Source organism: Crocuta crocuta, unplaced genomic scaffold (assembly GCF_008692635.1).
Source record: "Crocuta crocuta isolate KB4526 unplaced genomic scaffold, BGI_CrCroc_1.0 scaffold274, whole genome shotgun sequence".
In the NCBI taxonomy this organism is placed as follows: Eukaryota; Metazoa; Chordata; class Mammalia; order Carnivora; family Hyaenidae; genus Crocuta; species Crocuta crocuta.
In genome coordinates this window covers 1,537,512-1,551,739 of record NW_027530222.1, presented here as the reverse complement: position 1 = coordinate 1,551,739, position 14,228 = coordinate 1,537,512, and the positions used below count along the sequence as shown (strand labels likewise).

General features: G+C 37.3%; 1 protein-coding gene across 5 annotated transcripts in view; it reads right to left on the bottom strand.

Moving 5' to 3' along the window:
* Positions 1–14,228, bottom strand: part of NTNG1 (netrin G1) — a 312,855-nt gene that overhangs the window by 57,283 nt on the left and 241,344 nt on the right. The window contains exons 5-6 of one of the 5 annotated variants that reach the window (XM_077765548.1): positions 3,730–3,795; positions 1,321–1,380 (exon numbers count right to left, since the gene is read on the bottom strand). The exons of 3 other annotated variants lie outside the window; for them this stretch is intronic. In XM_077765548.1, coding sequence (XP_077621674.1) covers positions 1,321–1,380; positions 3,730–3,795 — 126 coding nt within the window. The remainder of the gene's footprint in view (positions 1–1,320; positions 1,381–3,729; positions 3,796–14,228) is intronic. One more of the 5 variants, XM_077765550.1, reaches the window with a different exon arrangement.

The window sequence follows — 14,228 nt, the reverse complement described above, 5'->3', positions numbered from 1 at the left end:
TGGGACATAAAAGAAATGAAATCAATGAAAGCCCCTTTTGCTTCCCTTTCTCCTTCACTTCCTTGGTTTCCTTATGTAGATTTGCATTTTGGAGATAAAGAAAGATCTTCCTCCGTGGCCGTAAGGTGTGCATACATGCCCAGATAGGCTTGGTGCCCTATGACCCTGTGATCATTCTGTTCCAAAGAACGGAGTTCCTCCAAATTCAAATCCATTTGCACTCCCTTCAAAATGGCACCATTAATGTTTAACGTGTAAAAGCACATTGTGAGGAGATTTTAAGACATGATTTGAATACTGTCCGTTTCCCTTTTCCCATCTGTAGACCAGTTTCTTCTTTTTCACTGTACGTCACAGAAGGACAAACTCAACATTAATTCAAGTCTGGAAAATGATCTGACTCTATTCAATAAGCAATAAGTAAGCTATTATGGTCATTTTCATCAAATGGGTCAAACTAAATTTGGATTCTGTTAATAAATATATTTCTTTATAAGAGGTGTNAAAAATAATCTTTTAAAAGAGGTTTTTCAAAAAAAAAAAAAAAACAAAGAACAACAACAATAACAAAAATAACCCCCACAAACCAAAAACATGACATAAGCCCAACAGTCAAGGGTGGAAAACAAGACACACCTGTCACATAAGACATTTAAAGGAAAATGGTAAAATAAAAACAGAAGTCTTTATGTTTCCTGAAAAATCTTCATTCTGTGAATGACAGATGCTAGCTGGAATGGACTGTTCATGAGTCACAGATGAGATACTGCTTGCTTTCATTTAAAAGAAGTAATATAACTATTATTTTCAGGTCATAATCAATGCTGAACCCAGTGCAGATCTTCACTGGCATTTGTTCAAATTCATTTCAAACAATGGAAATAGAAATGATAAGGTATTTCATTTGTCGCAAATTCAACTAAACATGGAACTTGCCGTTCTGTTCTCATGAAAAGCATTCTTGAAACTCACTGTAAGTGGGTTTCCTCATTTTCAATGCAAATGAGCAACAATGTTAATACTCTAACATTCATGTTCTATGCAGGATCCTACACTGTTTGAACGCTTATTCACATGTGAATCTTTCAGAAAACAAATGTCGCAGCAATTTTAATTTGCAGCAGTGAAATTTCTGAGTGAAGTTTTTTTGCCTCTTACAGATGACATTCTCAGTACTATTTGATGCATTGATTGGTATCAGTCAACATGCCTCACCGATAAGCTGATGGGTACACTTCACAGATATTCCAGATTCATACAGTGCAATGTTTCACAACACATAACACCATGAAATCACTGTATGAATCCAAGAATTCCTACCTCTCTTGTGGTTTGCAACTTGAACAGAAGAAACTGTTGACAAAGCTAATTTGGGAGCAACTGGATAGGTTTAAAAGAATGAACAGCACATTAGAAACAATAGTGAAACGTTCAAACTGTAATAACTTATCATCAACCCACTTGAAAAGTAGCCCTAAATGAAGAGACTATTTGTATCTGTTGTTTCTGGGAGATGGTTTCAGTCACAAAGGAAGTCTTGTATTTGGCTGAAAATGGTTTAATATCATCAGTAATAAAGTTTAGAAGCTTTATTTTCAAAGGCAAAGAGAATTACCATTTCAGAGGCCAGTTATGCAAGGATTATTCTGGTAGCAATATGGATATTAGGATCCCCTATTGACCCTCTCTTAAAACAGTAGTTGTGCTGAGATAATTAGCAATCATTGCCTCAATTCACTGTCATTCTCTCTGCGTAATCAAAAGCTCGTCTGCGCCTCAGTCAGTTAGATTATTTTTGTTGAACTGATTAGACCTCACAGAACATAATCTCAATGGCCAACCATCTGGACCTTTGTCTCAAGAGTCACCTTGAACCTGTCTACCTTTAAAAATTGTAGCCTTGTTCTCAATATTTGTTCCCTTTGTGATCATAACAGTTTGTTAATGGCAGAGATTGCTCCGTACGTTGTCTGCCATTTCTTTTCCAATTATTCAGGACAAGTTACTTGTGAAAATAGCAAAAGCAGGTAGAACCTGACGTTCTTTGCAGATGTTGACAAGGTAAATTATGGCTGCACAGAACTGGCCTCTGCTAGAAAGTGCATCTTGAGCTAAAATTTCAAGTTTAAGCACTCTATCCTGTGCGTTGCTTCTCAAACAAATTCATCTGAACTCATTATCCACATTCTAAAACAACGGTACCTGGTATTAGCTGAAGGTATTTCTGAAAGTTTTCAGTGCAGTGACACTGACAGAAAACACAGCAAAATAATTAAGTAGGTCTGTTTCAGGTTTTGAACAATGCATAATCTTGTTCATCTCAAAACTCACTGTGGAGAAGTGTTAAGTCTTAGATCCTGTCTTGTATAATTTGTTGAACTCTGAAATTCAATGGGAAATACTGAGTGACATTTCACTGAGGACGCTCTCATTGAACTTGCCAAGGAATAAAGCCACTAAACCTCCCCCGAATCCTCCCAGAATTATACTAATAGGGGTGAGCTTGAGCTGTATTTCTTCTTCCATATATATATATGCAGAAACTTGAAAAACTTCATTTGGAGCAGATGATTAAGATAATTCTATTTGCTACTAATATATGTATCTAGGACAGTCCCAATTTCATCATCCTGATCAAGGACTGAAAATGCAGCCCTTCCAATTTGACTCCCCAACAAATTGCTAATATATTTTGTTTGCTTAGCAGCTATTTCCTGGTTCCTCCTTTCGCTCATTTCCTCCTCCATCTGTATTCATTAGAGTTTAAAAGGAACATCCTGTATATAACGAAGGAAGGTGGAAGCCAAAACTGTGCCTTTTTTTCTGAGAAGAAAAAAGGCAAAAGAATACAATTTTCTATTAAGATAAACTCCTATTTATACGTGTCTATATATATCTATAGGCTAGATGCTAAAGTGAATTTAACATTGCACTTCATCTTATGAATTTCAGTGCCCAGTTTTTAAAAGTTCTATTTCTTCCTGTGTAATCACACTGCTGACAGTGTCTCTCCTTTATTTATTTACTTATTTTTGATATTACAAGTCAGAAAATCACTGCTCTAAGGACAGACAGAAAGCAGGTCGCTCTTAATGCTGCTAGAAATAATTGTTAATTCATAAAGGATTGAGAGGGAAAGCTCCAACAGAGAAAATATACCGTGATATGGAAGAGAGAGAGAGACAAAGAGAGAGAAATAGAGAGAGATACACACAGAGAGAGAGAGAGATTCAAATTTCTGCCAGTCAATGTGGAGAAACAGTAAAAAAAAAAAACCCAAAAAACAAACAAACAAACAAAACAAACCAACCCAAGTCTGTTAGGGGTTTCAATACTGCCTTTATGTATTTTTCCCGACCTTCAATACAACTGACGTCGCAGTCAGTTAAGAGCAGAAGGGAGACAGTGGAAAGACACCTGCAGCATTCAGAAGTTTCTAAGGCTTATTATTTATACTCGAAACTGTGGTAGTTTCTCTTGGGAGAGACATTCAACCTAAATTTGATGAAGTGCTTATAACTTCCATGCCATCTAATTAATTTCCCCCTATATCTTTCACTCGAATATTTCCAGGACACTCTTCATATTAGAAATAATATTTGAATCAGATTCTTTCAAAGCCATGGCATTTATAATAATGCTCTTAGTTAGTGCTGAAAAATAGTACGTGGGATTTTTCCCCCTAAACATGTGGGGTTTTATATTACTAGGAATTTTACATGCTCCTACCTTGTTTTGGGTTAGAAACCTCAAGGGAAGAAATATTCGGCCATATCCTATTAAACTTTGGAAGATCTGCATGCATCAGGAAAAATCAGGGTATGTTATTTTCAGCTATAATGTCATTTGGCCTAAACAGAAAATATATGGACAAAGACACAAACCACACATCTGCTCTTTAACTTGGCTGTGATGCACTTAACAAAACATGACTCCCGTACCAAACAAGAGCAAGCAATTGATGATTCCCAAAACATTGAATGGACATTATATAGCCCCTTCGCTAACAAAGCTATATACGTTTACTTTTGCAATAAACTAGAGTATTCTTATAAATAACCAAATAGGGACTTCAGCATTTCAAACCATTATATAAAGCTGGTGCCTGAAACTAGAAGATAACGTGAAAGAAATAATTTCTCACTTGAGGATTCCATTCTTGGCAATTTATATTTACAGATATGAACTGGTTGCATTAGTCTTTCATGAGAGATTCTTTGGGGTATGTTTTAAGTGTGAGCCATTATCTCTGCAAAGAAGTGGATTTATTTCCTATTTTTATTTACACCACTTCTCAGAGAAAGAAAGGGAATGCTGGTAATTTCTGGCTTCTTAGTATAGCTAAGGTTTGTACGTATGGATGTGTATGTCTTCATGATTTTTTTTTTTTTACTTCAACTAATGTTTCTAGAGTTTTTGGTTCCCATCCAGAGGTAATGATAAGCATTGTTAATTTGAGAACTGATATTCTTTCTTTCTTAGATTTACCAGTATATATATATTAAAAAAAAAAAAAAGACTCTGGAAAAGCAGAACAGCTAGGTTCAGATTTAGGATTGGATGCTTTAAAATTATTTTTGCTAAGGTGCATAACTAAAGCATGCATTTTAGGACTCCAATATACCACCCATTCAGATCAGCTCAAAACTATATCTTTTCTGTGGTCCTTTGGGACCACCCAAGTCCACAAAAAGCACTACACCTCCAAACTCATATAGCATGTTACTCTTTGTGCTCCTGATTTCTCACTAATATGGGGTAAGACATGAGTCTTAATATTGTTAATTTAAATTTCATATGTCTATTTCTCATCTCTGTAATTAGATTGGATCTCTTTGAGGAAGGGCAAAGCCTTGCAGGAGGCCTCAGTAAATATCTAATAATTGAATAATTGATATCAAGTGGCCAGGCCACTGTAAACAGGTATTATCAGATTGTTTTCTCCATAATTAGATTATAGCGAAAAACATTCTTGCAAGACATGCTACTTTCGCTATAACTTTGGTATTTTAATATTTGTTAGAAAAGCTAATCTATTGTTGCTTTGTGTGTGTGTGTGTGTGTGTACACAAATGCAGATGAAATCTTAATATTGATATTACTCTGTCAAAACTGCAGAATGAAAAAAAAGAATGTAATAATATTTTCCATATTTGTATCCAAGTGTTACTTACTATTCAGTAACATGAATAAGCAAAATAGGCAACTAATGTTGTTTTTCACTTGAGCATTTTGGTGCTGGGTAGATACTGAATTAACAGAATAAGTCTACTTGAACTGTGCTCCTTATCTTTGAAAAACTATACATTTACATTTTGAGGGAATGAATATGATTTCTAGAAATTATTTAGAAAAACTTGTGGTTTTCTGTAGAAAATACATTTCTTTACATTATTAGCTCAAATTATGAATACTTTAGTTTGTTGAAATGATTCTCTCCATATTTTTCTTGTGGGAGAGGCAAATACAGGTCCTAAATGGGGGTGCTCTTTGTAAATTTAATGTTAGGCATTCAGTGACTTGATGAAATTAAGTAACATGACTGGTTAATAAGCTTTGCCAAGAAATTTAAGTAAAGACAGGCATTTATACTAAATCAATTTAAAAGTGAGCTTTGAAAATTAGATTCATAAACTGTATTCCATTTTCCAATATATTAAATATTTATGCCTATTTTTAGCATACTCTTTACTAGCATTTTAAGATGTTTCCTTCTGATTCTGAGGTTCTGCTTTAAGGATCTTCCTATATGTACAAAAAGTTAACATAGGACATTCCACTTTTGAATTGTTAACTACCTGACTGTATGGAATTATCGAGGTAGATAGCTCAGTTATAATCTGATCCCTACCTAGAGTTTAACTTTCTTCTGTATTGAGTACTTCAGATGGTTTCTTGGGGGAAGAAGCGTAGGTAGTCCCTGCATTTGCCTGGGAATATAATTAGACATTCCCCACCCCCAAAATTTCCATTATGTGGGATGCCTAACTTTCCGGAACACTCAAAACTCAGAACCACAAGCAGTGATCCCATGTGGAAATCCCAATCTAATCTATACGTATCTCTGATGGGACAAAATTTTATGTGTGGTTTTTCCCTTGGGAGGAAAAATGTCCTGAAAAATAAGGCACTGAAAATTGTTGCCCCCCTAAACTCCTACAGCATGTTACTGTTTGTGCATGCATACTTCAATATTTGGCCATCAGGAGACTTTAAATTTAACATGTCATCTTATTTTTTAAAAAATTGATTTTGTCTTTTAATTGCAAGGCTAAGTAAGAAAACCACTTAAAATTAGGCAGTTACTCTCTATGTACTCTTGTTACTCTAAGATCCTGGCTCAAATAAATATTTAATCAACATTGCTAGCAAACATTTAATTCCCAGGAGTAAATTAGGCACATTGGAGGTGATATTAATAGTATAATTGAAACAAATTCTATGTTGTGATAGCCAATTCTAATGAAAATCTTTGCATAACATGTAGCCTCTGAGAAGTGTTTGGCCAGGGGGTCACTTGTTTTGAGTAGGTGGAAATTGCAAATAGAAAGAAAGAAATATATATATACTGCATTAAAAGTTAATGTATTGTATTGCCTCTTTGGATAACCTGAGGCAGAATTTATTAATTTAATCTTTCATGAATTAACTAAGGTATATCTTTGGGCCAATACGAAGATCTTAGAGTGGTGGCTTGTTACAGGGCAAAGGGTACTGTTAGTCAGAAGAATCAGGTTTGGTCCCAGTACTGCTACCGAGGAATTGTCTGGCTGTTAATTTCTCTGGACTTCCATTTCCTTATCTGTAAATCAAGGTGCTGGACCAAAAGATCTCTAAGGCTTCCCTCAGCTGCTAACTTCCATCCCTTCAGGGGTTCTACAATGGTCTAGCAGGGTCCCATTCAAGTTCATGGGAGGATGAAGCCTACTGGGATGAGGTACATGCTCTTTGGAAAATCTAGAGGACTAAGAGGGAAGGGAAAATTATTGCTGCATGTTTTGACAGTGGCTCTTTTGACTGTCATAGTGAAATCCAAACTGGATTTGAGAAATTATTATTGGGATGAGGGGAGGGAAACTTCCATGTGTCCAATGGGGCTGTAGATGGCCAGTCATTCAAGAACAGCCTTCTGCGGAAATCCCTATTTCTTAAGGATGCTGGCACAATACATCTGGGAAAATGGACTGGACTCATCTTGATAATCTCCTCGACTGGACTCCAAAGACCGGCTCTAGGAGTATGGAGACCATAATCACATACGCCACAGCTGTCCCCTTACAAAAAAGAAATTGGAATGTCCATCAGATGCAATTACTCTATTGTCATTGTTGAACTTTCAAAGTACATCTATGGGAAGCTTAGAAAATACCTATTTGGGGTAATTTTTTTAATATATGGTGCATGTAAGGTAGAGCTCAGGCTGGATTCAAATCCCAGTTCTACCACTTGGACAAGGAACTTCCTCTATGTCTTTCTTGATCATAAAAGAGGAAATCGTCATTCTCATCTGTAAGGGGGGGGGGATGATGATACTATCTGCTGGTTGTTTTCAAGACTCAGTGAGTTAATAACTGCTTTATATTGTAGTGAGCATTCAATAAATGTTAGCCCTTATGATTCCATTTGTGGTTGCTGTTGTAATAAAAATCAGATTACTGTAGTATTAACAGTTCTTGCTGAATTGAAGTAGAGAAAATAATGCAGTCCCTTTATTTTTTACGATCTTAATTATTCCTAAAGTGTATGGTCCTGATATGTAGAAACGCTCAAATAATCCAGCTTTAGGGCCTATATTGATTAATACTATTGTTCAGAAAGCAATGGAAATATTTTGGGATATTGTGAAAAGATTTGATTTTTAATATTAATAGTTAAATATGTTATATAATTTTTAATATTAATAGTTACATAGTTAAATAATGTTCACTTTCAAGTTTCTTTCAATTAAGGGACCCAGCAGTTTAGATTATGAATCAAATATATATGTCATATGAATTTTGTTTTTCATTAGGGGGAGAATTCAGAAAACTGTCATGTGACAATTTGGTTGTGGCACTTGAAACTCGCTTTCATGAATCAGAAAAACTGAGATTCTAGTTACGAGAGTGAAACTTTGGAAGAAAAGTTTTCTCCTCTGTGTCCCAAGGAAAACTCTGCACTGTACATTGGAGACAATCATGTTGGAATTGCTAAAATTGACCAGCTATGGCTGATGTCATAGTTTGTCTAACTGGAAAGCAAGCTTGAAGCAGAAGGCTGAAAACATGGATTCACATCAAGAAAGCTGTAGAGGTAAGGTTCTTTTAGACTATTAAGTTGTCCTCCACCATCCATGGCACTCGGCATTCATGAACTTTAGGCAGCATTCCACTCACTGTGTGGGCACCCCTTGAAAACAGAGTAAATTGTGATTAAGGTTTCCCATCTCTCTCTAGAGTGCTGTTCCATGTAGAATTTCACTAGTTTCACTAGAAACTAGAAACTTTACTAGTTTCATCAAATGAGAAGGTGAGTTCTAATATCAGGGTAGAATGTGAAGAGTCCTATTCTAGAAATTGCATATTGAGCTGGAATCCTACCTTGGCCACAGCCCAGATGACTTAGACAATTCAAAGCCTTAGTTGCCTTGTATACTGTAAAATGATGATGTTGAATAAATGCTCTTTAAGTTTCCTAAGAATACTAATTTTTGTATATTTCTTGGTTCTAAAATATGGCGGGAAACATGGTGCCACCATGAATATGAAAAGCCACTGCTGGGGGATGTTACTGAGCCTCCATTAAACATCCTTCTCCAAGGAGTGTGAGAGGAAAGTATGAGGTAGAGGAAAAGTCACAAGGTCCCTTTGGGTTTATATAGTTACTGCTTCTGTTACGCAGGGAATCTGGAAGCATTATTGATGCCTCGAAAGGAATCTATAGAAAACCCTAAAGCTTTCCAGAAGAAATCTCTAAGGCTTTGGAGGTAATCTTACCATCTTCACAGCAAGCTGCCTACCCTTAGAAATGTCATGTCATTAAACTGGTGGGAGAGATATAGTTTAATGTGACAGTGGCAGGTCCGTCTTTGAGATGGCATACAAAGAAAAAAAATCTGGATTTTTACTGTCATTCAATATGTTACAAACATGTTTCACAATTGCATAGAAAATTTCATGAGCTGCCTCATGTTCTATAATATACCTGATATCTATACATCTCCCCTCTTGCTCAGCACACTAAGCATGTATACTGGCATATATTAATGTGGTGGAGGTCACAGTCCCCTACCTCCTCTACTAAGACATGATGCTTATAACTTCTGCTGACAACACAGTGAGGTACCAAAAAATGAACTTCTGTTTTTTCTCTAGGACACTAAATTTCTCTGTGCCAAAAATGGGTTAATTCAGGGGTCAATTGGTCTAAGGTGGCAGTGTGGTAGATTTGAAAGAGACTGCAATAAGAGTCAATAAATCTAGAATTTTTCCTTCTGAGCTCTTCCATTTGGTGTAATGTTATGGGCATAACTTCTGGAGTCAGATGGGCCTTCCTGCTCTTGTTACATTGGTACCTTGGTCAAATGACTCGGCCACTCTGAGCCTCAGATTCACCATTTGTAAAATGGAATTCGATAGACATGTGGGAACATCTCCCTCCAGTTCTGAGCAAAAGCACTGTCTAACTCTTCCCGGGAAGTGGAGCACTTCGTTGGCCAGCTCCATATCTATACTCCGAGATGTCAGTGATATCCACACACTTAGTGCGGGAGTTCACAGTTACATGCTTGAGGCTCACCGTGGGGCCTTTCAGAGATCTTGCTTAATCTTTGTTTATGCTAGGAATTTCCAGATGCCCCTACACAGAGATAATAGCAAAGGAACAGATAGCAGCTCACACTTAAAAACTGGCCTGAGGTTCTAAATTCACCTGGGAAAAGGTTAACACATGAAAAAAGTCAGTTTGCTCAAGGTGGGTGATTTTTGACAATATTACTAACTTTCTCATTTCTTTTTTCTTTAGGTAGGGGATACTTCCCCCTTCTTCACTGTAGTATTTGATTTATTCTTCAGAATTAAAGCAGCAGCTATGTCCTAATGTTCATTCAATTTTAGGATAACCACAAAGGTTTCATGAATGTGAAATGCTAGTTACACAAATATGAAATGGATCTGAGATGAGGATACTGGGTACATGATATAACAGAGTCCCAAAGGCATTTCACCTGGGACCTGGGCTTTCCTTCCAGAACATCAGCAAACAGTTCAAAATCAATGTAGCACACCATGCAATTTGCCATATAGCAACACTAGCCTGATCATTTTTTTTTTCTCATTATATAAAACCTAATTAGTTAAAGGGCAATTCAAATGAAACTTTTATTTGGGGGGATTTAGAAGTATTAAAGCAAAGGGGAAAGAAACCCAAACAAACACTGCAGATGTCTGGATAGCATGAAAATGATTACTAATAACCCTTGGGTGGGGAAATGATTAGCCTTGTTATTTTCCTCACGATCCAGGTTTCTACAGTAAATCCGTACTGAACAAAAATATCTGGATGCTGTATGGAACACAACTGTTACAAAGTCTCCAACTGGCATCAAATATTTTCAAGTATGAAAACATCTCTGGGCTTTCTCAACAGACTGATGGCTCCTTGCAGGTAGCACTTCCCTTGTTTCCCAGTCCTGTCCGTGAAATCAAAGTAGAGATGAAGTTTAACTCCATGACGAAGGCAATGCTCATTATAAGAGAAAACAGGAAAATGGAACCATTATTTCTAATTGAATGAGGCACAGAGGGGAGGGTAGCCAAACACTTCCATCAATATTCTATGCTTTACATATCATGGTCTCAGTCACTTAAAAGTACTGTAAAGAAATAATGTCTACTTGGGTTCTCTTTTCTTTTGTTGCTGTTCTAAGAAATATTTTTATTTATTAAAAAATATTGAAGTTGTTTGAAACGATGTTTCCTGATGTGATCTTTCATTTCTGTGGCTGGCCTACCTTTAATCTCTGACTCATCGTCATCTGCTTTCTTAAGTGATAATAACCCACACAAAACTATGTGCATGTTAGGCCTGTTCTTGTTCTAATTATGGTCTGTATAATGTTTAACATATTAGGGGAATCCCTTGCTTTTCAGGACTCGGGATCAGATAATATATGCTAGGAGGTGATCATTAGTTTATTACTCTAGCAAAAACACCCACACCAAACCAACTCTTAATTTGCATCATCAGCATCAACAAATGTTCACTTGGGTAAAATCGTGAATGTTTCCTTATCTGTGTGTGATACATTTTAAGAAAAAAGAATGAAACCTAAATGAATTACTGCCCCATTAGGTAAAGTAAAAACAGAGATCACAAGGCTCAAATGACTATAGATATATTTTGGGATTCATTAATTGCTGACAATATCACGAGTATTTTTTTTCAGCCATGGTCAAAAGCGCATCAAAATGACCAAGTTTTAAATCAAGGACCTTTGAAATGATTGGGAAACCTATTTCCTAATAAATAGACAACAGCAGGTACAAATGATCTTAATGGGAAATTTGTTTCAAAAACATTTTTAGTAGATGATCAGAAAGGATGACCACTCCGTCCATGCTTTTGAACCTTAATACCGGTGTTGACAGTTTGAGATCTATACTGAAATCTATTAGGGCTCGAAAATCTTTAGTCACTGTGTGTATAGCATATGTATGTGAACTTACAGTTACATACATCAATAATTTACATCAATAGTATATATCATTCCCTTTCCTTGATATATGCTTTGATGATGGGAGTCTCACGAATGTTACATCTGTTATAATGGCATTGTCTCTATGCTTGCTGGAATTATGCTCATTGCTTCTTTCTTTGGGATAAAGGGAAAAGCCCCAGGAAACACCCAATCTTAGTTAAAAATCCAAGCAACTCCCTCTTCTCTAGCTTATACCTTCCTTTCTGCACCCTGTGGAATAGGCAGTGAGTCATCTATGCAAAAATTCTTGCCCTTTGGAGAGGAAAGGAATCCACCAGTGCACACAGGAGCACCTTATGAGCCCACAAAGAAGGAGTGTGTGAATGCCATTTAAGCAGCCTAAGAGACACAATCATGTTTGATGGCTTCATTGTGAATCTCTTGACTTAAAAGCCAGCAATAGGCAAGCTCGTTGTGTGTGATGTTGGGTGACTCCTGGAAGCTTTTACATCCTGTTTGCTGCAGAAATCTGAGGAACCACCCACTGCGCTCCAGACAGAGCCGCTAAAGGCACAATGAGGTGAGGTTACAAGCTATCACTTTATTTGTTAGTGGTCTCTCGTTAGGTATTAAGGAGTTAAATTTTCCTAGGTTCCTGATCAAAAAGGTCAAACCCGATCAAAAAGGTTGATACATTTGCCAAAGGCACAACAAAGCATCCTTTCGGGTCACCACCGATTTCAAATAAAACAAAGCAAAACAAAAGTGGGATTTCCTGAATCAGGGTGTAAAAGGTCAACATCTGCTGATGCTCAGAGATGGGGCATGTGGCGGAGGCGGCCGGTGAAATGTCCAGTGAGCTGTACAGTCAGAGAGTCCATGCAACACACGACTGACACTGTGAACAGATACACACCCCAGCGCCAAAGAACTAGTTTCCATCCATCCATTTCTGAAGATTGGATAGCCTCAAACGTCTGGGTTTATCTGTGTTCCATTTGGTTCCCCTTTGCTCACAAATGCATATGCAAATGAAACTGTCAAGGCCTGAATCAAGCCTACTGTGGGGTGTGTTTGTGTGTGTGTGTGTGTACACACGCACACACAATTAGGCAAATGCCAGAAGAGATACTAAAGCAGAACCCTGAGACTATTAGAGCTGAAGGTTTCATCTTTAAGTTTGCAGCACGGATACCATTTCAATAAGATCATAAAGGCCACGCTGTAACATTAGGTTGGTATCTAAAAGGATGGGAACACTACTTCTATTTACAATGCTGCTGACTTCCATGGCATTTAACATGCCCAGTGCTTAACAAATCTGTGTCCGGGCCTATGCACAAACCTAAGTAAACTGGGTTGCTTTACAAATTGGAAGACCAGCCTGTGCATTTGTAAGAAGGGGGAAGTTGTTTTATCCAAACTATCAGAGTGTCACTTTTAGATGGATGTTGGATTTCGCAACACTTCAGTGGCTGTTGTTTACACTGCAATCACCCTAGGTGGCACAGCACCCATGAGGAAGTCTGGAAGGGGTGAGACCACAGTGAAAATTCTCCTCCTCACTTTCAGCGCATAATCTCGGCTTCCTCAGTACTCTAGTTTGAATCAGTTAATTCAGCAGTTGTTCAAAGGTTTTAGCCGTCAGAGAGAAAGGCTGCGATATATAAAAACCCTGTGGGGCATTTCCTTAATGAGCATTTCAGGCTTGGTGTTGGGGTTTTATATGTGAAGGAGGAGCTACCAGCTGGTTCTCCTACAACAGCAGGGAGGATGCTCTCTGCAATGGCAGTGGAGAAACGTTCCACAGAGAAACGTTTCTGTTGCCTGTATTTCTACTAAAAGATTTCTTGCAGGAATTTCTAGTAGCCGGATTCCTCAGTTCTGCATATATTCTTTATGCCCCGTTCTCCATCAAACTTAAGCCTAAGTGGTCAGGAAGAGATGGATCACTGTATTTTAGGAGGGAGAAATGGACATACATTCCTTCATTCCTCCAGAAAGACTAATGACCACCAACCTGCCTCTTTCAGGCCTTCACAAAGACTAGAGAGCAATACATTACTAAAATTCCCTCCCCCTGGTTTTCTTGGGCGCTAATAAATATGCCGAAAGCATTTGCTGGTATTCATTCTCTGCTTTTAAAAATTATGGTAAAAATCCATATCCAGTCCCAAAGAGAAAGTTGAATCTATTGTTGGTTACTTAATATGAGTACATAGGACTGTTTTTATTGTGGTTACATGAGCTATGATTACCTCAGTAATTGCACCTCTGTAAAAGTGGCCTTCATTGATCAAAAGTAGTCAGGAAAGCTGTGGTATTATCATATCCACAGAAGAGTTATGCACAGATAACTGTTTTATCTGTGCTCTCACCATATCTGTGCACAGAACAAATGCAACAGTTCAATTCACAAAGAAAATACCCTCTTACATCAGAAATGGACACTGGGAAAATAGGTCTTAGGAGCCCAACAAGAAAACAAAACTAGCCTAGACTTGGTTTGGTGATTTTTTTTTTTTTTTTTTTTTTTTTCTTTTTCCAATAT